Source organism: Pseudonaja textilis, chromosome 11, assembly GCF_049901715.1.
Source record: "Pseudonaja textilis isolate UNSWEBS1 chromosome 11, rPseTex1.2, whole genome shotgun sequence".
In the NCBI taxonomy this organism is placed as follows: Eukaryota; Metazoa; Chordata; class Lepidosauria; order Squamata; family Elapidae; genus Pseudonaja; species Pseudonaja textilis.
This window is the reverse complement of record NC_142000.1, coordinates 6031677-6056051: the sequence shown is the minus strand read 5'-3', so window position 1 is coordinate 6056051 and position 24375 is coordinate 6031677. Positions and strand designations below refer to the sequence as shown.

Sequence of the window (24375 nt, the reverse complement as noted above, 5' to 3'; positions counted from 1 at the left end):
TGAAATGGTCATAAGTGTGAAAAAGTGGTCATTAGTCAACTTTTTTCCAGTGGTGCTGTAACTTTGGACGGTCCCTGAATGAACACTCTAAGACCCTGTGTTTGGGTTCTGGAATTTGGGTAACCTTCTGCATTTAACCATTGGCCCCAGCTGCTGAAATGGTAACCAAATTCACTTTGTAAAGCAAGGGTGTCAACTCAAGGACCAAGGGCCAAATCCTGCTTGCAGGGTGCTTAGATCTGGCCATGGGGGGGCCCCCTGGAAATAGCAAAGAACCAGCCCGCAGTGCCTCTGTGTTGTGGTTAGCCAGCAGCAGGTGCAGATGGCTGAGGAGAGCGAGGACTCAGAATAGGGGTCATGACCATCAGGGAGTAGACTGCTGCCTTCAGAGATTGTGGGGGCTGGCAGCAGTGATGAGGAGGTTCCCGAGGAGCCTGTGCCAAGTACACGTGCACAAAGGATTGCTCGGAGGAAAGAACAATTACAACAGCACAGGCGACTCAGGAGTAAGGCTGCAAGGTAATGGCCCCTCTCTCAAGAGAATAAAAGCCAGGCTTGGAAAAGCGTTCTTTGCAGACAGCAAAGAAGCTCTGAAGCTCAACTTGGTGGACATCTTAGTTCATGTTTGGAGAATTTTGTAAATTAGTCCTTATCTCTGGGTTTTTGGCAGTATCGACGAACACCTTGGCAAGATTCTTTCTTGTCGGGGCTAATTAGTGGAAAGCAGCCTTTTATCTGTAAAGGAACAGAATTCGTGATTAAACCTTGAAAGGTGGGGGCTGCTGCCTTTGTCTATGTTTGCTCTTTGGGAACCCAATTGGGTCAGAACACTGCCACCAAAAACGGTGCTTCGTTTTTGCTGGCAGAGCACCTGGGCTACCACAGGCGCCCCAGATATGAGTGACATCATGCTGGCCACGCCCAGTCTGGCCACCTCCACCATGCTCCCCCCCCGAGGTCAAACACAATCCTGATGTGGCCCTCAGTGAAATCAAGTTTGACCACCCTTGTTGTAGAGGATAGGTGGCATAGACACAATAAATAAATGAATGAATACACCTTCTTAATTAAAAATTGGTGATTAAATTTGAATGGCTTGCTTTGTCCTTTCCACAGAGGACACAACCGTTCGATGCGAACAACTGGATCTGCTTCAGGATTGGCTGGCTGATTTCAGAAAATCTACCTCCTCTTCCAGTACAGCCAATCCAGAGGAGCTGGTGGCATTTGATGTGGTCTGTGGTGATCTGAACTTTGACAATTGCTCATCAGGTGAGGCTTTTTTTCATCTAAAACTCAAAACAACTGACGCACCCAAAACCCCAGGGAGCATTGGGTGTGATGATCCCCTTTAGAAGTTTTCACTGAGGTTGTAATTTATACACACACACACACACACACACACACACACACACACACACATATATATATATAAAAGCAAAATACCACTCACGCATCATCAGAAAATCTCCAGAACCGTAAAGCCTACAAACTTGCAATTTGGCATGTATGTTCCTCTTGGCTTCTAGGTGCTCACTAAAAAAGGATTTTTCAAAATGACCATCAGAGCATTAGTGTTTCATATATTATTATTATTAACACGCTCTGATGCTAAGGAGTTCTACTCCCCCTCCCCACCTGAAAAGAAATCTCTTCCAAAGGCAAAACACAAACAGAGGAGAGGAGTTTCAGTTTTAGTTTCACAGCACCAAGCAGCTTTAGTACAGAAAAGGTTGAGCTAAGCCAGGCCCAGGCTCCTTGCTGTCTCCTTCTTGCTCTCACAGCAAATACTGCTTCAGTTTCCAAACAGCCCTCAACTCTCTCACACACTGACAGGACGCTAGCCAGATGAATACCAATGGATGCTGGTAGGCAGAGGCAGAATTTTTCCGCCTTATTTTCCCCAAAAACTAAAGTCGACCACATAGTTTTGTAGTGAAACACGGGTATCAAGGTAGTTTTTAATATAATAGAAACAGGGGAAACATTTGAGAGGCATGTTGGCATTTTCCTCAGCATCTCATTTTGTGGGTTCAATGGAAACTAAAATGGTCCTTTCCAGGAAACTCAAAAAGCCCAAGATGGCTGCCTACTTGCCAACAGTGGGGCATTCTTAGAACATAGATTAAGAGGACTGAAAGGGACCTTGGGAGATCTTCTAGTCCAATTCCTGCCCAAGGCTTTGTACTACTCTGGCCAAATGACTATCCAATCGCTTCTTAAAACCCTTCAGTGATGGACCACCCACAACTTCCAGAGGTGAGCCCTTCAAGGGGTTAACAGTTCTCACCATCAAAAACTCCCTCCTTCGTTTCTAGGATCTCTCCTTGATAATCTTCCAGCTATTCCTCCAGCCTGCCCTCTTTAAGAACTAAATCTAGAACATGACATCCTAGGATGTAACAACTGAACTCAGTTTAATCCAAGGTTCTTCTGGCATGTAATTCATTTGTTATGAATATGTTCTGATAAGTCCTCCATTACTTCTCCTGCCCTCCTGTGCTCCTGTTTTACCCCATCCCAGGTTACAGATTTCCCTCTTTCCTATGGACAAGACCACTATCTCTGTCATTTATAACATGGGAGAACATGTTGTTTTGTGAGGTTGCATTTTCCTGCCCTACTCATTGATAAGGTAAAGGTAAAGGTTCCCCTCGCACATACGTGCTAGTCGTTTCCAGCTCTAGGGGGTGGTGCTCACCTCTGTTACAAAGCCAAAGAGCCAGCACTGTCCGAAGACGTCTCCGTGGTCATGTGGCCAGCATGACTAAAAGCCGACGGTGCATGGAATGGTGGTCCCTTCCCACCAAAGGGGTCCCTATTTTTCTACTTGCATTTTTTACATGCTTTCAAACTGCCAGGTTGGCAGAAGCTGGGACAAGTAACAGGAGCTCACTCCGTAATGTGCCACAAGGGATTCAAACTGCCGAACTTTCTGATCTTTCCGATTGACAAGCTCAGTTTCTTAGCTACTGAGCCACCATGTCCCTTGTGCTCATCGATACCCGCAGGCAATTAGATCTCCACCCGATAAAAGACTATGTCCAAAATGCAGGTCCTTTTAGACAACCCAGTTGTCTAAAATTACCTTCCATGCATGGGTATATTTTTAGCTTCAGACGAAGTTGGCTACACCTTCCCCCTCCCTTTTTCCCCCTCCTTTGTTAAAACCTCCCATTTATGAATTGTGTTGCCTTGACAGTAGACAATGATCAATGACATCATTAGTGCCTCTGGAAGAGCTACTTCTGGGCTTCCCTTGAGAGGAGCCAGGGAAACACTGCTACCCCTTTCTCCAGTGGCACAAAGGAAACATTATTAAGAGGTGCTGTTAGATAACGGCATCTGCACAGGGTTAGATAGATGGTAGATGAGACCTTAATGTTTTCTGGTACTAAACAATGCTCGGCAAAGTTCAATGGGAATCAATCCCCTCCTACATCCTGCAAAACAATACATTAAAATATCGACCCTTTGCAATTGCTTCCTTTTCTTCTGTGATAAAGCCTGTCCTGGCAAAATATATTAGACACAGTCCTGGGGACTAATAATAATGATTAAACTTGTAGACTGCCCAACTCTTAACAACTCTCATAGCAATCCAAGAAAGAAATGATCATTACATCTATTAAACATATTAAAAAAGGAAAGATAAAAGATGGCAAGACTAATGAAGTGAGAGTTCTCGGTCTCCCTGAAAGCTTAAGTGAGGAGTTACATGTACACGTCCATTCCATTTTCTTGGTTAGATTAAAACACAAAGCTAAACCATCCATGTAATTCAAATACATCCATTAAAATCCATTTAAAAACTATAATAGGAAAAAAGGAGAGTGCATTCTACCAGCTAGAATAGTTTTGAATACAAAATTTACCAATCCTCAAACAAACTTTGTAATGGCTATCCATGGATCCTCAATTTGTCAGGCACAAGGAAACAGAATCAATTGTAAATAGATGAACTCATTAACTTTATTGCTAAGTAGAAATCACCATTTCTAAGAAGTGAAAAAAAGATCCAAAAGAGCCCTTGCCGTCTTCCTCCTCTTCTTTTAACTTTTCAAATTCCATTGTCAATTCTTCAACAGATACCATTGTGGAAAAAAAAATTTAAACAATCCAAATGTTTTTTTAGTCTTTCAAAAGATAGTTTACAAAAGTCCCAAAGTCCTCAAGCAATCAAAGTCAGCACAAACTGTTTCATTTAGCACTTTCTTCTTTTAATACTTTCTCTTCCTGGGGTAGAATTCAATTACACAATTCCAAGGCAATTTTTGGAAGTTTTATTGCAATTTAATCTCTGATCTTATAAGCTCCAAGCAGTCTCCTTCAACAAGTCTTGGTATAAATCATTTACCTCTCTTCCTTCCCACTTATAGCAAAAAGATTTTAATTTTTAAATGCCAGTGTTTAGAAATCTAATGTCCCCTTGGCTTTAATTTTCAAAATTAGTACCTTCTGCTGCCAAAGCGGATATTTCCGATTTCTATCTGCTGTCTCCGTAGGGAAGGAAAGTGAGGAGAAAAAAAAAGCTTTCCCTTTCACTTTCAACTGCAGCTTTGTGATCCTCTTGGGAACAATGCGTCACTTAAAGAGCCAAAGTTCCAGGGTATTCAGATGTTGCTTGTTGTCCCAGTTCAGCCAAAAGCTTTCACTTTCTCAACTTCCTCCTGCACAAAACTTGTCCGGTTGAGAGGTTCTTTGTGGCGGCCATTGCTGACCACCACTCCACCATCTTTGGAAAAGGGAGTTAAGCCAGCTGGGGAAGGGGGTTGTGATGCCCTGAGACCCCTGCCCAGATCTCCCCTCTCTTCAGTTATCCCTACAGGATAACTATAGCCTCCCAATCCAACTGGATCGAAGGCACTCCGGCAGCGAGCGCGGCAGGGATCGCGCACAAATGTGAATTCCTGCTGCCCCTGAAGCCTGACAAACCGGAACTCGTCATTAACGTTATTGTTTATCACCTATGTTACAAGTATATATATGCCTAGACTGCTTGCCTTCTCCTGGGAATGACCGGATAAGATTTTGGGAATCTCAAGCTTATACCTTTTGCAATGGCTCAAGGACTCTAAGCTAAATACACACTTGACCTCCCCCTCCCACACTAGCTGGCAGTTTCCCAACAAATTGGCTTTTTCCACTCCAATTTTGTGAATACAAAATTTATCAATCCTCAATTTCTAAAGCTCTTTGGAATGGAATCAATTTTATAGCCGAAAAAGAGGAGTTAAAAAACAGTTGGTCAAAGAAAACTTCTTGGCGAGTTAGTCTGTCATCAATTACAAAGAGTAAACTAAAGAGAAAAATAATATTTAAAAAAGACTAAAACAACAGCAAAAATCTGAAGATTTGGACAAAGAAAGTTATGGAAGTTTAAATTGTATTAATTCAAACATGCTTGGGATAAACACACGTCCATCATCCAGCAAAAACTTAAAAAATAACACTAAAAAATATAAAGTATAAAAATGATTTTAAATGATTGATTAATTAATTAATTAACAAAACAAAAAAACCCACAAATAAACCCAAAGGATAGACTCGATGAACCACTAGGTCATTTTCTGCTGTTAGCTTTCTATCTTTCTTTGTTTCTATTTCATGGGCTCCACATTTCCATAGGATTCCATAGGAATACCCACAATATACCTTAAAGGCTCATATTTTTCTGGAATTTGGTCATAAATCTTGGCTCCACTACCTCTCTCCCATGATTCTCCGAGATGTACACGTCAATTTCATTGTACACATGTTGTGCATTGACAATAAAGGTTTGATTTGATTTGACGTTATGGATCTCCTTCATTGCCTTTCTTCTGGTTGCAGATGACAAGCTGGAACAGCAGCACTGCTTGTTCACCCACTACAAGGATCCATGTCGCCAAGGTCCAGGGGAGGACAAATCATGGGCAATTGGTAAGATGGAATGCTGTGGCCCAGAAATGGGACAGATGTCCCTTTAGCTAGGAGGAGGAACCTCCTTAGAGTGACTAGATCCCTCATTTTTGGTAGCTTGTGCTTTGGTTTTAGCCAAAGGTAAGTAAGTTGCCAACTATAAACATCTGATATCAGATACACGGGCACTATAAAGCCTGTGGTAGAGAGTGGCATGAAAATCGGACTCTGTCTTTAAAGATATTGCAGCCTGCCTTCCCAACAGATATTAAAGATAGGGTCAACACTTTGGCTGGGATTTGCACAACATGTTTAGCCTGAAACCTGGATTGACAAATCATAATTGCAAGGTACAGTGTGCTCCCCTCGATAAACCATAAGATGATTTTGCATGATAGTGTTCATCACAGAACATATTAAGTCAATGACTAAATTCCCACAATAAATTACTCTGTCCATCCATCCATCCATTTGGAATGGAGAGTTATTGCCTGATGTGATATTCATCCATCCATCCATCCGGAATGGGGTATTATGCCCCAATGTTATATCCATCCACCCATCCATTCATCCACCCATCCATCCATCTGGAATGGAGCATTATTGGCCAAAATGATATCTATCCATCCATTCATCTATCCATCTGGAATGTAGCATTATTCCTCAACAGGATGTTCTCTTGGACTATAATTTCCCAGAAGTTTGAGCCAACGATTGTGGACTTTATCTGGGGACACAGGATTAGAAAAGCTGAAGAATTCCAAATAGTTCATTTTAAAATACAGACAAAATCTATTTCAAACTTTTTGGATCCCTTTGCTTTGAAATAATAGCAGACCACTGTATACATTTCTTTTTTTCTCAGGAACCTTGTTAGATCCAAAAGGACTATATGACGAAGAAGTGTGCACTCCAGATAATTTACAGAAGTATGTATTGTTTTGCTTTCTATCTTATTTCTATCACCAATGTAAATGGGCTGCTCTAATTTAAACATTTCACTTGTTCAGATTTTACTTGTGTCTCACAGATACTTCTATTGACTTGTTTTTTGAATGTGGTGTATTTGCTTTGCAGGGTGGGACTTAAATCTCACACGGTGAAAAAAATTAACACATGAAGAAATTTAAGCAATAAATCCTCAGTATGTGCTTCTTATTCAAAAGTCTTAAAATATAACTCAAAAAAGGTGAAGGATGTAGGATTGTAAGATTGAGTAAAGCCTTATTGTAGGGTTGAGTAAAAAAGATTTGGCCTTTGTAATGTGGTATTCAAAAATTTTTACTACTCATTCTGTGGGCGTGGCTTGGTGGGCGTGGTGTGGCTTGGTGGGCATGGTTTGGTGGGCATGGCAGCGGAAGGTTACTGTAAAGTCCCCGTTCCCTCCCCACCTCACTAACCTGCTTTCCAGCTCCATTCTCCTGTGCAGGGCAACCAAAGAAGACCCAGCCAATCAGCTGGGACTCAAGAGGCACAGAACAGGTGGGGGTGGGGCCATTCAGAGGTGTCATTTGCTGGTTCTCCAAACTACTCAAAATTTCCGCTACCGGTTCTCCAGAACTGGTCAGAACTGGCTGAATACCACCTCTGCTACACATGCATCCTCAATTTGTCAGGGGCAAGAAACCAGAAGCAATTGTAAATAGCTGAAGTACTAAAAAGTTATTGTTTATCACCTATGTTGCAAGTATATTCCTAGACTGCCTTCCCCTGGAAATGACTGGATAAGGTTTTGGGAATCTCGGGGGAATATCAAGTTTATACCTTTTACAACTGCGCAAGGACTCTAAGCTAAACCCACACTTCATCTCCCCCTCCTGGACTAGCTGGCAGTTTCCCAACAAAATGGCTTTTTCCACTCTCCATCCACCCTTTCCCCAAAGCAACCTGTAATAATCTTTGCTCCTAATCACCTCAAAAAGCAGGCAAATGAAGTTAGCCAACACACACACACCCAAATTGAAAAACAGAAAAAAAGGAAACACAACAAATTGAAGTTTCTTCTTCTGCATTTATTGGTCATTATATTTACACATGCATTCATTCGTCTGGGCTTTGTAAAAATATTTAAGAACCAAAACCCAGAGGTTGATAGGAAAGGAAGCTATGCAGGAAAAAGACTGTTGTAAAAACACAATCGCACACACACAAAAGGACCAGGAAGAAAAGTACTGGTAGATCCACACACCCCAAACTTTCCAGCCAGTATCCATTAATTTGTTGGATATAAAACCTACTGTGAGTTTACAAGGCAAAATGATCATAACATCACCATTTTGCAGGTGGGTCCTTTCCAAATAATTGTTTTTTTGCAGTTAGAGTAAAAGAAATTGGAGTCAGGCTTTAACCAAAAGGTAAAGCTTTCCCCAGGCTAGTCATGGCCAACTGTAGGGGTTGGTGTTCTTCTCCAAGCAGCAAGAGAGCCAGTGTTTTTCATGTTCATGTGGCCAGCATGACTATACACTGAAGTGAGCGGAATACTGTTACCTTCCTACCGGAATGGTACCTATTTATCTACTTGCATTTGACTTTCGCATTGCTAGGTGGGCAGGAGCTGGAGCAAGAATGGAAGCTCCCCCCCATCATGTGGTGCTTGGGTCTCAAACCTGGGCTGTCAGCTTTCTCAGTGTCTTTAATGGCTGAGCTATCGTGCCCCCCTTTTTAACCAAGGGATACTTGAAACAGGATGTTGAGTCTCTCTTGGGATTGGTGGAAGCATTAACAGCTGGCTTGAGACCAGATCCAGGGAGGGAAGGGGAGTCCAAAATTTCCACTAATGAGAAAACAGGCCTTCACAATGTCTATGGAGCTGGAGCATCTTTGCATCCATCTTGTAATACTTTGAAATACACCAGAGTAGAATCAGAAATAACTCAACTCTGGAAAAGATATAATTGCGTGCACAAAATTAGGTGCACAACTGATCCTGAAGGAGACAAAAGAGTGGGTCTGTAAGTGTTGCCCTTAGTGATTCAAAATCTTAGTTCAGCCTTATTTTGAAAACCTTTAGTAACTGACATATTGCAACCCTGACATTATATCATCATTAAAACGCACACACAGAGAGAGAAATAATTACATATCTGAAATGGCTAATGTCATGGGCCAACTAGATTAGGCTTAAAACAGACCCATACGGAAATTGTTCAATAATAACATTTGACAAAGGCATAAAAACCTAATTTATCACCCAGTTAATATTGGCACTGGTACATCTGGAAATAGCACAGTAAATTAGACTTCTGTTAGCTCTCCAACGCTAACCTCAGAAAACCTATTAATAAAGTTAAGGAGGCCGCAGTTTTAAAGACATGACTGAAAATAATCTAGATCTACTTCTTTAGAAGAAAAAGATCAATAGACATCATTGCTTCTGGAGTATGTGCCTTTATTGTTGCTTTAATGATTAAGGAAGTCTGTGACGTTTTTTAGGTCCATAAGAGCCTGCCAAAAGATTGTGTTATCACCGGGATGGCAGCACATGTGTTATGAAGACATCACATGTTACCTAATTGCATCATTTGCACAATGAACGTATGATAGTTCTCATCCTTCCTCTTGCTCATCATGGAGCCCCATACTTAAGGCAAGGAGTGAAAGAGGTTATTCCTCAAAGATATTGAAAAGGCTGAAATGCTTTAATTGTCGACTGCTTTAATTCAGTGCCCTTCTACTGCGCACAAATTTGTACAAAATTTGCTGAAGCAAGAACACTTAATCGGTGGAATACATTGCCTCCTGGATTTATGGGTCCTCCATTCTGGAGGTTTTCAAGAAAAGGTTGGACAACCATTTGTCCAGGATGGTATAAGTGGTTCTCTCTTGGGTAGAGGACGGACTAGAAGAACTCCAAGGTTTCTCCAGCCCTATTTTTCTATGTTTCTATTATTTGAAAAACACAATTGTCCACCCAACTTATTCCTGTCCCTTTCATCTTTATCTATTTTATTAACATGGCCCCAAAACCAGTTCTTCCAAAGTGTATCAGGAGGATCAGATCTGATTAAGATGTTGGGTGAATTGGCTGATATGAGCTTGAGCTCTCAAGCATGATGGGAGATGGAACACATGAAATTTACTTCGCCTCTGGTCAGCTTCTGCCTAGGAGAATGGAAGGAGGAACTATTTTATCCTTTGTGTCAAACAGTACAAAAGTCAACAAAGAAATTAGAGGTGAAACTGATCAGTGGCTAATCTTGCTACCAAAGACAGAAGGCTCCATTAAACTAGGTATCCATTTCCTACAATTATCTCATGAAATGAAAGGTGATTGATTGGAGCCTTAAAAATGTTCGTTATAGGTGGTGAGCTACCTATTTATCAATTGTTATGATATTTCCCTACTATTTGTCAATGGTTATGATACTTCCCTACATTGAATATTTAGCAGTCCTCAAAATATGGACTTCAGTTCTCCCAGGTCCTCAAATGGGGGTGGGGGCTTGCTGAGAATTCCTGGTAAAGACATCTGCACATCTAGAGAGCAACAAGATAAAAGTTAAGTAGCATAGTGTAGCAGCGTTCACGACAGCCCAACTCATGTATTGTCAGGCATGAACAATCAGCACCAACAAAAATCTAGTCAATTAATGGTCAGTGCTAAATTGGTGCTAAATAAGAATCAACGGAATTGAAGAGGGGCTGGACTTAAACCGTTTGTGGAACCGTAAGGATTCCAGGCTGATTGCTCTCTTGATTCCACCCTAGGTTCTGCCTGTCCTTCACATATAAACTGTAGGACAGAAAGAGAAAGAGAGATGATAGAGAAATGGTTGCAACATGTAAGAGAGCTTAGAAAATTGCAGTTTAGAAAACAATTTCTGTTGTAAGATATCCTGGAGGACAAATTCCTACAATGAGCATAACTCCATCTATTTCTCAGCTTTTGGTTTAATTTCCCATTATAAAGTATCTATAATTGGCTGGTCTTTCAAGAGAGGTCAATTTTATCAAAACCAAAATTATTCATTGACTCAGGCAGTGAAAATTTCATTCTTTCACATCCCACTCTGAGCAGACCGAAGAGTGATCTGCCAAGAGTACTACTGAAGACAATTAATTAGACAACGGTTTAGGCTGAACCATCTTTGTATCAAAATAAACTTTCTGCTGGGCAATTAAAAATACCCATCTGTGAACATTGCAAATTATTGATTCCATGAAACTTAAATTAACCAGAAATGGCAAGCAGGCATTAATATATTAGGCCTCTAGAGATAAACGTCAGAAAATGTTAAGAGGATATTTTACATTTAGAAGCCTGATAACAGATGAGTAATAAGAATAAATGGCAGCAATTATTTTAATGTATTTCTAATTTTCTAGAAAAGGAGCTGCAGACTTTCCAATGTTATGGAGGTTTGCTTCTAAAAGGTAGGGACTCATTTTTCAGAGTGTAGTCTAATTGATGATTTGGCTAACAACAATTCTCATGTCAAGTACATTTCTTCGGGAATAATCTTATCATCAATTCTACATCTTCACCAGGTTGTACATCATCTCAGCCCTTTAGGACTATAATGAATTTATCCAACTGGTAGAACTACGTATAGCCCACTTAAGGCACATGCCACCAGGTTGGGTCTGATACTTGAGGTCCACATAGACAAATGCCCACCAGCTCTGCTTGCTACAAGTAAAAGCCCATAACTTTCCCAAGAAAATTGCACTGTTTTTTCTGTCCTACTATTTAAGGGAGAGGGAGGGAAGGAGGGGGAGAGAGAGGGAGAGAGAGGGAGAGAGAGAGATAGACAGACAGAGACACACAGAAAGAGAGAGACACACAGAGACACAGAGACAGAGAGAGAGAGAGAGAGAGACACACACACACACAGAGAGAGAGAGAGAGAGAGAGAGAGAGAGAAACAGAGGGACAGAGAGAAAGACAGACAGACAGAGATCAGATTCTCAAGCTCAAGCTCAAATTCTTTGGCCGCCTAATGAGAAGAGAGGCCCTCATGTTAGGAAAGATGGAAGGCAAAAGGAGAAGAGGATGGCAGAGGATGAGATGGTTAGATTGTGTGATTGATGCAATGAACATGAATTTGGCAGACAGTGAAGGCACAGCTTGAAGTGTTATGGTTCATGGGGTTGTGAAGATACAGTTACAGCCGAACAACTAGATTAGGTAGGGAGGTAGGGAGGTAGATAGATAGACAGGCAGGCAGGCAGACAGACAGACAGACAGACAGACAGACAGACAGATGATAGATAGATAGATAGATAGATAGATAGATAGATAGATAGATAGATAGATAGATAGATAGATATGATAGAAATAGAGTTAGATAGAAATATAGAGATGGAGATTGATAGAGATAGATAGATTTAGATAGATAGAGATAAAGTTACACATATACATAGTAATAAAGATAAACAAGACTTCAGTCATGGAATGGTATGAGGGGATGGCCTTGGGAGACAGCAGGAAGAGCATCCCTTTAGTCAACAGTCAGATCAGGGGTGGCTGAGTCTGCAGAAGCAACAGGAGTGCACCCAATGCTAAGGAAACCTCCCTAGTATCTTGGACTGTTAAGATGAATGGGGGAGGGATAGATCTGCAGCCTTGCAAGATTCTGTGAATGTAACCTTACACTAAAGAGAGAGTTACCAAATCCTAAATTCAAAGGGCTCTCTCTTTTCTCTCTCTCTCTCTCTTTTATGCAATATCCAGTTTGAAGAGCTATGCTTTAGAACTGGAATTAATCCCGCTTTAACTATTCTGATCTCTGTTGTCCCTGAAATACCCTTGCCCTTCTTCATCATGTCTACTTTTCCAAAGTTTTTCTCCCTAGAGGGTAGGTAGCTTGTCTTCTCCACCACATGATTGCACGTCTTCTTCTATTCTTGAATCTGAGAAAACAAAATGATCAATCACCCTCTCTTTCAACTGTCAGTTCATTAGCATGCCAGCTGACCTTATTTTTATTTTTAATATTTCAAGATTTTCCACTCTCCATTCTTAACTTTCTTTAGACATTTCTTCTAAATTATTGTCTTCACCTAACAGGTTGGTTAGTGCTAACATCTCTGTTTCAGTCACTTCTTTTGATTTCAGCCCTCCTTTATTGCAATCCTGTCTTTTCATTCTTATTCCCTTACAGGTAGTCCTCAAATAACAACTGTAATCGTTACACTGAATTATGGTTGTAAAGTTGTGACAGTGATTAAATTGGTCATCAGAGATAAACACATACATTTTTTTTGCTATTTTTGCTTAACAACCATTGCTAATATATATTTTCGATATATATATCGAAAAATCTGATTGGTTGTATTACTGACCCATTTTACAATTGTAATTTGGCAGATTACATTATGGTTGTATTTCGAGGACAAGCTGTGTTTGAGAGTTGGTCATACTTTTTCTAGTGGAGTCAGTTACTGAATGGTGGGGTGTTATCTGATTTTTTTCCTGTTTTTCTCCCCACGTTATGTATTCATTTGAAAAATGTTTATAACCAAGTTCGTTTCCAGTTTACGTTATGGCAGGAGGAAGAAAAGGAGGAAGAGGAGGAAGAGGAGGAGGGGAGGAGGAAGAGGGGAAGAGAAGGAGGGGAGGAGGAGGAGGAAGGAGGAGTGGAAGGGGAGGAAGAGAGGGAGGGGGGGTAAGAAGAAGAGATTTACAATTTACAAGCAGTGTCAGACTGAATACAAATACCAAAGTAACCTCAGGTTAATCCTACACACAATAGCATCTTGCAAAACTGCAAAACATTATTACACCAGTATGCAGAACTAACAATAGTAGAATACGAATCACAGAATGAGACGAAGAATTGGCAAAAACATAACTTAAGGGTTCTGTGCCCTTATTTAGTGAATCCAATAAAAGCGTAGGTATTAAAGATTTAGGGCTGACACGATAACTGTCTTCCAGTATACGAGGGGCTGCCACAGAGAGGAGGCGGTCAACTTATAACCACCTGAGGGCAGGGACAAGAGGTAACAGGTGGAAGGTTATCAAAGAGAGATCTGACCTAGAACTAAGCAGAAACTTCCTAACAGGGAGGACAATTAACCAGTGGGAAAAAACTTGCCTCCAGAAGTTGCGGATGCTCCATCACTGGAGGTTTTTCAAGAAGAGATTGGACAACCATTTGTCAGGAATGGTATAGTGCAGGAGTATCAAACTCAAGGCCCGGGTTGCCAGATCTGGCCCGCAAGGTACTTAGATCTGGCCTGCCGGGCAACTGTGAAAATAAGCAAAGGACTGTCCTGTGGTCCTTCTGCCAGGGAAAACAGAGCTTGGAGATGGGGCCACCCGTGGCCTTCCTTAGCCCCGTTTTTGCTGGCAGAGGGTTGCAAGAAGCCGTTGCAGCCGAAAACAGAGCTTGGGAGCCCGTTATCGCTGGCAGAATGCTCAGGCCACCAGAGGCCATAACACACACACCCTGGCCACGCTCCCCTACCCCCCAAGGTCAAACACAACCCTGATGAAATTGAGTTTGACACTCGTGGTATAGAGTCTCCTGCTCAACCAGGGGGTATACTAGATGATCTCCAAGGTCTCTTCCAAACCTATTACTCTGTGTTTTATGTTCTCATTTCTTTGGCCAAACTGAGCTTACCTTACTATAATGGTGGCTTTAAGCTACTTGATTTTAAACTATGTAGAGTTTTTGTAATTGTTCATCTCTTTGGGCCCATCTGGATGGCAAGTGTGTTATACCTTAGAGATATCGGTAATTTTTAGGGTGCAGGTATATTAAGATACCAGCTTGTTTATTCTAGCCTTGAACAGAGTAATAACTCTCAGTAATAACTTCTTCCGTGTGAAAAACTGTCCTCTAAATATGGAAGAAAAATGTCAAACTTTCACAGGTAGCTTCGAAAGGAAAGCTGCGGTCAGACAAAAAGCCGCAAGGAAGTCCCACCTCTGACGGTGCCTTTATTGAAATAAAAGTTTCTTATTTTACAAGGGTGCCTGCAATAGGAATTTGCAAGGTGAGAAGTGTAATTTGAAAGCACCAAAATGGAAACCAAGCACGTTCAATTAGTTCCTTTAGGATTAAGTGGATTTGAAGTGGATTAGAAGTTTGTAGGACACGAGTCTATCGGAAAGAATAAAAATGACAATGACACCCAAAAAGGACACCACTAAATATATGGTTGGCTAACAACCCAATGACACCAGGGGTGGGTTCCTACCAGTTCTGTCCACCTCTGAAGAGCAAGCAGCAGACATAGAACCGGTTCTATGTCTGCTGATGTTTTTGCCCACCCACCCGGGCTCTTACCTGATCTTTATTTCCTGATTTTTCAACTTCAGCTGCTGAACGAGGCACAGCTGCAGTTAACAAAACAAGAACAGAGGGCTGTTTCAAAGGCTGCTTCTCTGCACACAGTGTGCTGATGACAATTTACAGGCATGCAGCTCGCAGCGTGCAGGGAAGCACATAATAAATCACCGAACCTCGTAAATCCTGAACTGGTAGTTAACCCTGTTGTATCCCACCCCTGACCAGGACCATATTTATTAGAATGAACTGATATCCGGGCATCAGACTTGTGTGTGTGTGTGTGTGTGTGTGTGTGTGTGTATACCATACTGTCAGGTTTCTGGCAATTCCCCCCATCTAAAACATGAGTCTTGAGCCAAACTCCCAAAATTTCAAAAGATTTATTGGAAGTCAACATGTCGGCATGACCTGGGTGTAACCGACTCTGAGACACATCAGTCACTGTCACCCTTGAACCTGCTCCCCCCACCCCCACCCCTCTGGGGGTATCATAATTCATATTCTCCAATGGGACACATCCATAGCCCAGAATCATCAATCATGCTCTCCAGTTAGAATTTTGCATGGCAGAAATTTCAGTCACCTAGTGAACTATCTTTGAAAACATTTATGGAATGCAGTTTTGGTTTTGCAACTCTAAAAAGACCATAGAAATATTTTATGAGTTGACACATACTGTAAATTAGGGCTCCTAAGTTCTTATAGAATGAGATTGGTCAACTAATAGTCTTGCTAGTTACAATGAGCATTGGGTGAAATCCAGCAGGGAACCATTTACTTATTTCATCTTTTTTTTTAAAAAAAGAAATCATTTCATAACAGCTGCCTATTTCACAGCCCTATTTTCCTTGAAGATAGAGCAGCCAGCCGATCAAGTGTTAGCTGCTCATACTACAACCAGGCAATATGACCCCTACCATGCCCCTGGAGTCTTCCTTCCAATTTTGTTTTGTTTAAATTGAGCGGAACATAAATGGAAAGCTGAGCTGCAGTCAAGGGCCAGCAAGTAGCATCTTCTTCATTCCAGTGTGTCTCCAACCAGATCGAAGAGAGGTTGGCTGCTCCCATCTCTGCCCCCGACCCTCCAAAATAGCAGGGAGCATTGGTGAAAGTTGTAGCTGCCGTACTAGTAATATTGTAAAAGCTGTTGCTGTTTGAGAGTGCAGCTATTTGCTATGACACACGAAAAAAGAAGATGCTGTACCCTAGAAAGAGTGCAGAGAAAAAGAACAAAAGGCCTAGTACGATGGTGAATGGAATAGAATGGAATAGAATAGAATAGAATTCTTTATTGGCCAAGTGTGACTGGACACACAAGGAATTTGTCTTTGGTGCAAATACTCTCAGTGTACATAAAAGAAAAGATAAATTAGTCAAGAGTCAAGAATCATGAGGTACAACACTTAATGATAGTCATAGCATACAATAAGAAATCTAATCATACTAGGAAATAGTCAATAAAAATCGTAAGGATACAAGCGACGAAGTTACAGTCATACTATCACAAGTGGGAGGGGATGGGTGATAGGAATGCTGAGAAAATTAATAGTAATAGTAATGCAGACTTTGTAAATAGTTGGATAGTGTTGAGGGAATTATTTGTTTAGCAGAGTGATGGCGTTGGGGAAAAAACTGTCCTTGTGTCTAGTTGTTCTGGTGTGCAGTGCTCTGTAGCGTCGTTTTGAGGGAAGGAGTTGAAACAGTTTATGTCCAGGATATGAGAAGTCTGTAAATACTTTGACAGCCCTTTTTTGACTCGTGCAGTATACAGGTCCTCCATAGAAGGCAGGTTGGTAGCAATTGTTTTTTTCTGCAGTCCTAATTACTCTCCGAAGTCTGTGTCTGTGTTGTTGGGTTGCAAAACCAAACCAGACAGTCCAAGAGGAGCAGATGAGGGAGCTGGGTGTGTTTAGCTTAACAAAAAAGAAGATTTGGATGGGGGGGGGGGCATGATAACTGTCCTCCAGTATTGAGGGGCTCTCACAGAGAAGCTGACTTATTCTCCAGAGCCCCCGAGGGCAGGATAAGGAGTAAGAATGTTTTAAAGGGAAATCCAACCTGAAAGTAAAGAGAAATTTCTGGACAGTGAGAACAATTAATCGATAGAGCAGCTTGCTTCCCGCAGTTGTGGGTGCTCCGTTACTGGAGTTTTCAAAAATAGACCAGACAACCATTTGAATGGGATGGTATAAAGTCTCCTGCCTGAAGCACGGGGTTGGGCTAGAAGACCTCCAAAGTCCCTTCCAGCTCTATGATTCTATGAGTCTAATTCTATGATTCTAGATTGATTCTATGATTGATTTTATTATTGAGTCTATGAGTCTGTGATTGATTCTATGACTCAATGACTGATTTTATGATTGGTTTTATGATTGATTTTGATAGATTCTGAGTCTATGATTCTATGACTGATTCTATGATTCTATGACTGATTCTATGATTCTCTGATTTTATGACTGATTTTATGACTCAATGATTGATTTTATTATTGGTTTTATGATTGATTTTGATTGATTCTGAGTCTATGATTCTCTGACTGATTCTATGATTCTATGTGATTCTATGACTGATTCTATGACTCAATGATTGATTTTATTATTGGTTTTATGATTGATTTTGATTGATTCTGAGTCTATGATTCTATGACTGATTCTATGATTCTCTGATTTTATGACTGATTCTATGATTGATTCTGTGATTGATTCTGTGATTGATTCTGTGATTCTATGATTCAATGACTGATTCTATGATTCAGTGACTGATTCTATGATTCTATGACTGATTCTATGACTTAATGACTGATTTTATTATTGGTTTTATGATTGATTCTGAGTCTATGATTCTATGACTGATTCTATGATTCTATGACTGATTCTATGATTCTCTGATTTTATGACTGATTCTATGATTGATTCTGTGATTGATTCTGTGATTGATTCTATGATTCTATGATTCAATGACTGATTCTATGATTCAGTGACTGATTCTATGATTCTATGACTGATTCTATGACTTAATGACTGATGTTATTATTGGTTTTATGATTGATTCTGAGTCTATGATTCTGTGACTGCTTCTATGATTCTATGACTGCTTCTATGACTGATCCTATGACTGATTCTATGACTGATTTTATGAGTATGATTCAGCGAGTGATTCTATGATTCTGTGACCGATTCTATGATTCCACCGTGACTTTGCCCAAACAAGGGTTGCTGCATGAACATCCTTCCCAACCAATGAGTGATTTCATTCCCCTTCTTAAAAGCTTCTTGCCCTTCCATGTAATGGGAAGCCACACTTGCTTTATGAGCAGAATTGTGATGGATGAGACTGAGCTAGAGCTGCGCTGACCTAAAACCTCCTTGTGTGTTTGCAAACCAGGACGATGGAAAGCGAAGACGGACGGAAAGCCTTCCTTGTGTTTCCGGCCAGTAAGAGCCAGGCCTCGAGTCAGAAAGGGAGGAAGGGGGCGCTGAAAGGCAACGGGAGGAGGATTGACTACCTGCTCTACAGCAAGGAAGGACTCTACCTGGAGTGGAAAACAGTAAGTTGCTTTTAATGACATTTAAAGCTAAAATTTCAGGTCCGCGGTAAGGAAAAGTGCTTCATGATACAAGGCTCTTCCCACCAGGAATACCAAGTAAGAAATTTGCATGTTAAGGGCTCAACAATATAAGTGGAAGGGAGAATCTGATCTTTCCAAGCTGTAGATGTTGCACGATGTGCCCTGAATTCAGGGAAAGATCTAAATTTAATTATCTGTCAGGCTTTATTTCATCCCCAATGTTCTGGTGCAGATTTTATTTTATTTTTAAATTTTTTTTATTGTTTTTTAAGACAAACGTAGACAAACAAAACATAAAAACATCAAGCCATCTTCCATACAGTGTGTCGGTTGGTTTACAAATTGTTTTGTGCTTCCACTTCGTAGTCTTCAGTTACAATTACATTGTATATATTCTTATATTGTCAATCAAATATTAAGTACATTAATATCATTGTTAATCAATCATTTGACTATACTATTATTCATTCATGTTTTACGAGATAATCCATATTTTACTTAATTTGTTTTATGACAGTTCATATTATCATCTCAAATCTATCCTACAATCATTTTGTAGATATAATTAAAAAATACATCTTTATATATTCATTATTTTCTAAAAATCTACATATTTCATTGCTATGTTTTATTGTCTAACCATTGATAGAATAGATCCCAAATTTTATAAAATTGTTTGTCATCTTGTTCTCTGATTTCAAATGTCAATCTACTCATTTCAGCACATTCCAATATTTTCTTAATAATTTCCTCCTGCGATGGTATTTTTTCATTTTTCCAGTTTTTGGCAAATACAATCCTAGCTGCTGTTGATACATTTACAATCAGATATTTCAATTCTTTACTATATATTTCAGGTAAAATTCCCAATAAAAATATCTCTGGTTTCAAGTCTATATGCTTTTTTGTCATTTTTTCCAACCATGTGTGGATTTTAGTCCAATATTTTTTAGCATCCGCACAAGTCCACCATATATGATAATATGAGCCAGGTACCTGATGACATTTCCAACATTTTTCAGATTTGTCCTTGAACATTCTTGCTATTCTTGTTGGGGGAAAATGCCATCTGTAAAACATTTTATACGAATTTTCTTTATATGCTGTTGACATAGTCATTTTATAATTTTGAGACCACAATTTTTGCCATTTCTCTAAATCAATCCCATATCCAAAATTCTTTCCCCAAGCAATCATTGTTTCTTTAACTTGTTCTTCTTCTAGTTTAATTTCTAATAAATATCCATGCAATTTTTAATCACCTTTTCATCAGTACCTGTCAAAATCTTATCTAAGTCAGTCAGTTTATCATAGAAACCTTCTGTTTTAAAATCTTTGTCATACCTTGAATGTATTTGCGTATATGAAAACCAATTCATCTTTATACCTTGTTCCTCTAATTTTTGCATAGATTTAAGTTCACCCTTTTCATTCAATATTTCACCATATCTAACTGTTTGTTCCTTTTTACATATTATAGGATAGGAAAATGCTTCAATAGTTGATAGCCAGACTGGAATTTTCAAATAGCATTGCCTTTTACTCTTCTCCCAGTTTAACCACAGAGACTCCCGTATATGTCTTCTAAAATACCCTTGTGTTTTAGTTCCTTTATACCATAAAAAAGCATGCCACCCCAACAACAGATCATATCCTTCTAATGTCAACAATCTAGCATTTCTTAATATTCTCGTGCAGATTTTAGCTAAGAACTACCCTACTGAAATCTGTGCAGAAGAGCCCATTTTGAGAAGAGTGATATATTTAAATGCATGTGTGTGTGTATGTATGAGCAGGTGTATGTGTGTGAGTATATTGTTATGAAGCAGGTATATACAACATATTCCGAATTCCAGAATCTGGGGACAAATATGAATGCCAATGGTTTTGGAAGTATCCATGTACTTATGTACAAAGAAAGCTAATTTATGTTATAATTGTTTCATTCTCTTTTTCCTTTCTTCAGACCAGCCCCCTCTAGTTCTTCACTAAATTGTTGTGCAGATGAGTTGGGACGTATATTTGGGGTCCTGGGAGTTCTTTTTGCTTAGAAGGCAAATGCAATGTAGGGGCCTAGGCACTCTCTGACTTTGGTGGTTTTCTTGCATGCATTTTATTACCCAACTAGGTAACATAATCAGTGCTCGGTGGGAGTCTGGTTTGCTCTCTTTTTATATACAGTGGTGGTTCCTTGAGTAGGATTGTTATTTCATGTTTGATTGTCTGAGTTTTCTGTTTTGTATTCTTTACCTTTTATGATAAACGAAAATAAATATATTTTTAAAAATGCTTGCATAATAGCAATAGCACTTAGACTTATATACTGCTTTATAGTGCTTTCCAGCCGTCTCAAAGCGGTTTACAGAGTGAGCATATTGTCCCCCAGCAATCTGGGTCCTCATTTTACTGAACTTAGAAGGATGGAAGGTTGAGTCAACCTTGAGTCTGGTGGGATTCGATCTGTCAAATTGCAGTAGGAATAGCTTGCAGTACTGCACTCTAACCTCTGTGCCACTGAGGCTCTTGGTACTTTCTTCTACCCCTGACGGACATTACCTAGTTGGGTAACAAAACCTCTGCAAGAAAACCTAGTTCAGAGAGCACAAGCACCCATAGTCCTCCTTTCCTCCTTCTCCTCCTCCTCTTCCCCCAACAAACCCTTCTAGCACTGATAATACTTGCTTTGATGATGAAGCATCTGCAAGAAAACAACCAAGCTTAGAGAACCCTTCCCCCCAGTTCAACCCTGAGCTATAAATATTCTAAATCCAATATAATTAAAACCCTTGACAGCTTGCAGCATTATTATTTTTTTGTAATCACCTTGTGCCATCGAATAATGACCAAGCTGATTTGTAGAAGGAGACCTCCCTTTCAGCCAGACCTCATTCAGGGGCTTGATAGACTCCACAGGAGGGAGCCTCAGAGCCCCTGAAGATTACTAAGACCTTCGTTTGCTCTTTCTAAAAAAATAAATATATATATATGTTTCTTTCGTTGTTCCCTTTGCAGGAAGTAGAAGAATTCAGTTTTATTACCCAATTGGCAGGACTCACAGATCACCTGCCTGTTGCCATGCGTCTAGTGGTTTCGACTGGAGAAGAAGATTCTTAAAGAAGGAAGGAAAAGTGTCCTCAAGAGCCTAGCGGAGGGAACTTCCACATTTGTGACCAAGACGCAAGAGTGGTCTTTTTCTGGTGCCCCCATGCCTCTAAACCCCTCAGGACGGACCAGGCTGGTTTCCAATTGATTTTTCTACATTCAAAACCCACTTTGGAGGCTGTTGGAAAGAAACACAGAGGCGTATGTGAACATATGTGGGGAGTTGGATGAGATGAAGGTCAACTCTATTGACAAGTGTCACAAGTTGCCCCAGCAACCAGGCAGGCCTATATTTCTATACTTTCACTGTGGACTTAAAAGAAACCAAGATAGAAGTCCCAATTCCTTTGATTCAGTGCCATTCTTACTCAATCTACGTACACCCACATCCGCACATATGCCCACCCACATATATATCTATATATAGAGATAGAAATATATATAGGTATATACGGATATATAGCACAATTTAGTTTATAATTGGTCTGTGTTTGTGCTGCTCCAGAAGTGAGTTTTTGCTTTATTTCTTTAGATATCCTTAAAATGTTAACTCTTTTTTTCTTTTCTTCCTTCCTTCCTGCCTTCCTTTTCTCTTCTTTCTTTCTTTCTTTCTTTCTCTCTCTCTCTCTCTCTCACAATTTTTTTTAGCCTTGTAAAGTTGTAGCAGCATGCTTGGATTGGACGCATGTGTTTACATTGCATGACATCACTTTGAAATGAAGTGGTTGTAAAGGTTGGAGGGCGGATGGGTGGGTGAAATGCTACCCCACCCCACCAGTGGTGACTCAAAATCAAAAGAGGCCAAGGAAAAGCATTTTAGAGAATGAGCCCCTCTTCAGGTTCATTGATGAATACTAAAAGGCAACCAGGTCAGTTCAGTATGGACCGTGGAGGAATGAAAAATGCAGAACTCCAATTCATGTCTTAATGCAGCTCCCACTTTTAAGAAGAAGATAACGCCAACAAGGACCAACTGATTCATGAAACACACTGAAGTGGCGCTGGTTTCTTTGAAGAGTGTTCCCAAAGATTGCAAGAGAGAGAGGTTTAGAGAGAGAGAGACGTGAACAAAGATGATCTGATCCAGCTGGTCATTCTGAACCAATAGACTAACCTTTTGACCTGAGGTCACTCCCATCCCAGAGACCCTTTTAAATTGAGGGGAGCAGCAGATCTGAAACTTCATATATGGAATTCCAGGGGCCATCCCTTGACCAAGAAGCTCCACCGATAATAGGCATTGTCCAACGTTCCTATATCTCGGCTCAAAAACTGAAAAGCACTGTCATAAGACAGAGAACCATTGTGTCAGGAGAAAGCTAGCTCAACCTTTCACCCGGACATGTTCATTTTTTAAGCATAGGAAATGGTGAGAAAGAACTGAGATTTAATAATAATAATAATCATAATGGCCACCTTCTGTATGATGCAATATTTCCAGGGTAAACTACAGTGTTAGATTCTGCTAAGCAAATGGATGTGGATTACTACATCCGTAGCACAGGCTCCTTTTATCCAACTCCTAGTAATGTCAAGAGGAAGGATCTCTGAATAAGACAGAACAGGGTTTCTCAACCTTGGTGACTTGAAGATGTGACTTCAACATTGCTGGCTGGGAAATGCTGGAAGTTGTAGTCCAGACGTCTTCAAATCACAAAGGTTGAGAAACCCTGAGGTAGAATGAGGTTATAAGGCTAACACCATTAAACTGATAAGGTACTGCTGCGGTCATCTTCTTTTAACTCTTTGCAGGGTGGAATCTGGGGAACTGAATGGAGCTAACAGAGTGTTTTAATGGCCAGATGCCCTTCCTTTCACCAATGCGGAGTTTTGTTCAGCAGACACATTCTCAGAGTGCCCAGAGAGAGAAACATCTGCCTTTATACCTAGAATTGAACTCCTCACCTCCTGATTGTGAGGCGAGTGATCCACCTCTAGGCCAACTGCACCACTCTAAGTGATACAGTGTGATACAGTAATTAATGGCTCTGATATTTTATCAGTATTATCAGAGCAATAGGAGATCCACTTGAGGAAAGTGACCAAGTGCTATAAAACAGAGCATGGTTTTGATTCCAATGAGGAGAATCAAAAGTCAAGGCAAACTTCAAAGCAAAGCAGATAGGTTTTCCTGTCAAAACTTCACAAAGTTCTACCTATACTGCAAGACAAGAATAAGGAAAAATGGTTGAGTCAAAAGATTTGACACCTATTTTAGGAGGAAATATAACCGAAGAGCTTTGAGTAAGAAAGCAGATCCCAGAGCAGAAATCCCTGGCTACTAGTTAAGTAATTAGTAGTATACAGTAGTAAAGTAGTAGTACAACAGATTCCTGCTGTTACAGGAATCGCTCTCCACTTTGAGTCTGTTTTCCACTGGGCAATGCTAACTTGTACCACATCATTGTGACATATTCCCATTGGAAAGAGATCCAGGTAGTCTTTGACTTACAATGGTTCATTTCATGACCATTCCGAATGACAAAGGCACTGAAAAAAGTGACTTATGACCGTTTTTCACACAACCGTTGGCAAACTGACTCTGCGTTATGATGGTTGCAG

At 40.3% G+C, this 24375-nt stretch overlaps 1 protein-coding gene across 2 annotated transcripts in view; it reads left to right on the top strand.

Moving 5' to 3' along the window:
- The window catches only part of SMPD3 (sphingomyelin phosphodiesterase 3), a 210996-nt gene that overhangs the window by 160019 nt on the left and 26602 nt on the right, over window positions 1-24375 (top strand). Inside the window, exons 5-9 of one of the 2 annotated variants that reach the window (XM_087940516.1) lie at window positions 1117-1272; window positions 5833-5922; window positions 6767-6830; window positions 18528-18690; window positions 21724-22351. In XM_087940516.1, the coding sequence (XP_087796642.1) occupies window positions 1117-1272; window positions 5833-5922; window positions 6767-6830; window positions 18528-18690; window positions 21724-21825 (575 nt within the window). In that variant the 3' untranslated portion in view covers window positions 21826-22351. Of the gene's footprint in view, window positions 1-1116; window positions 1273-5832; window positions 5923-6766; window positions 6831-18527; window positions 18691-21723; window positions 22352-24375 lie in introns of those variants that run through there. The other variant, XM_087940517.1, reaches the window with a different exon arrangement.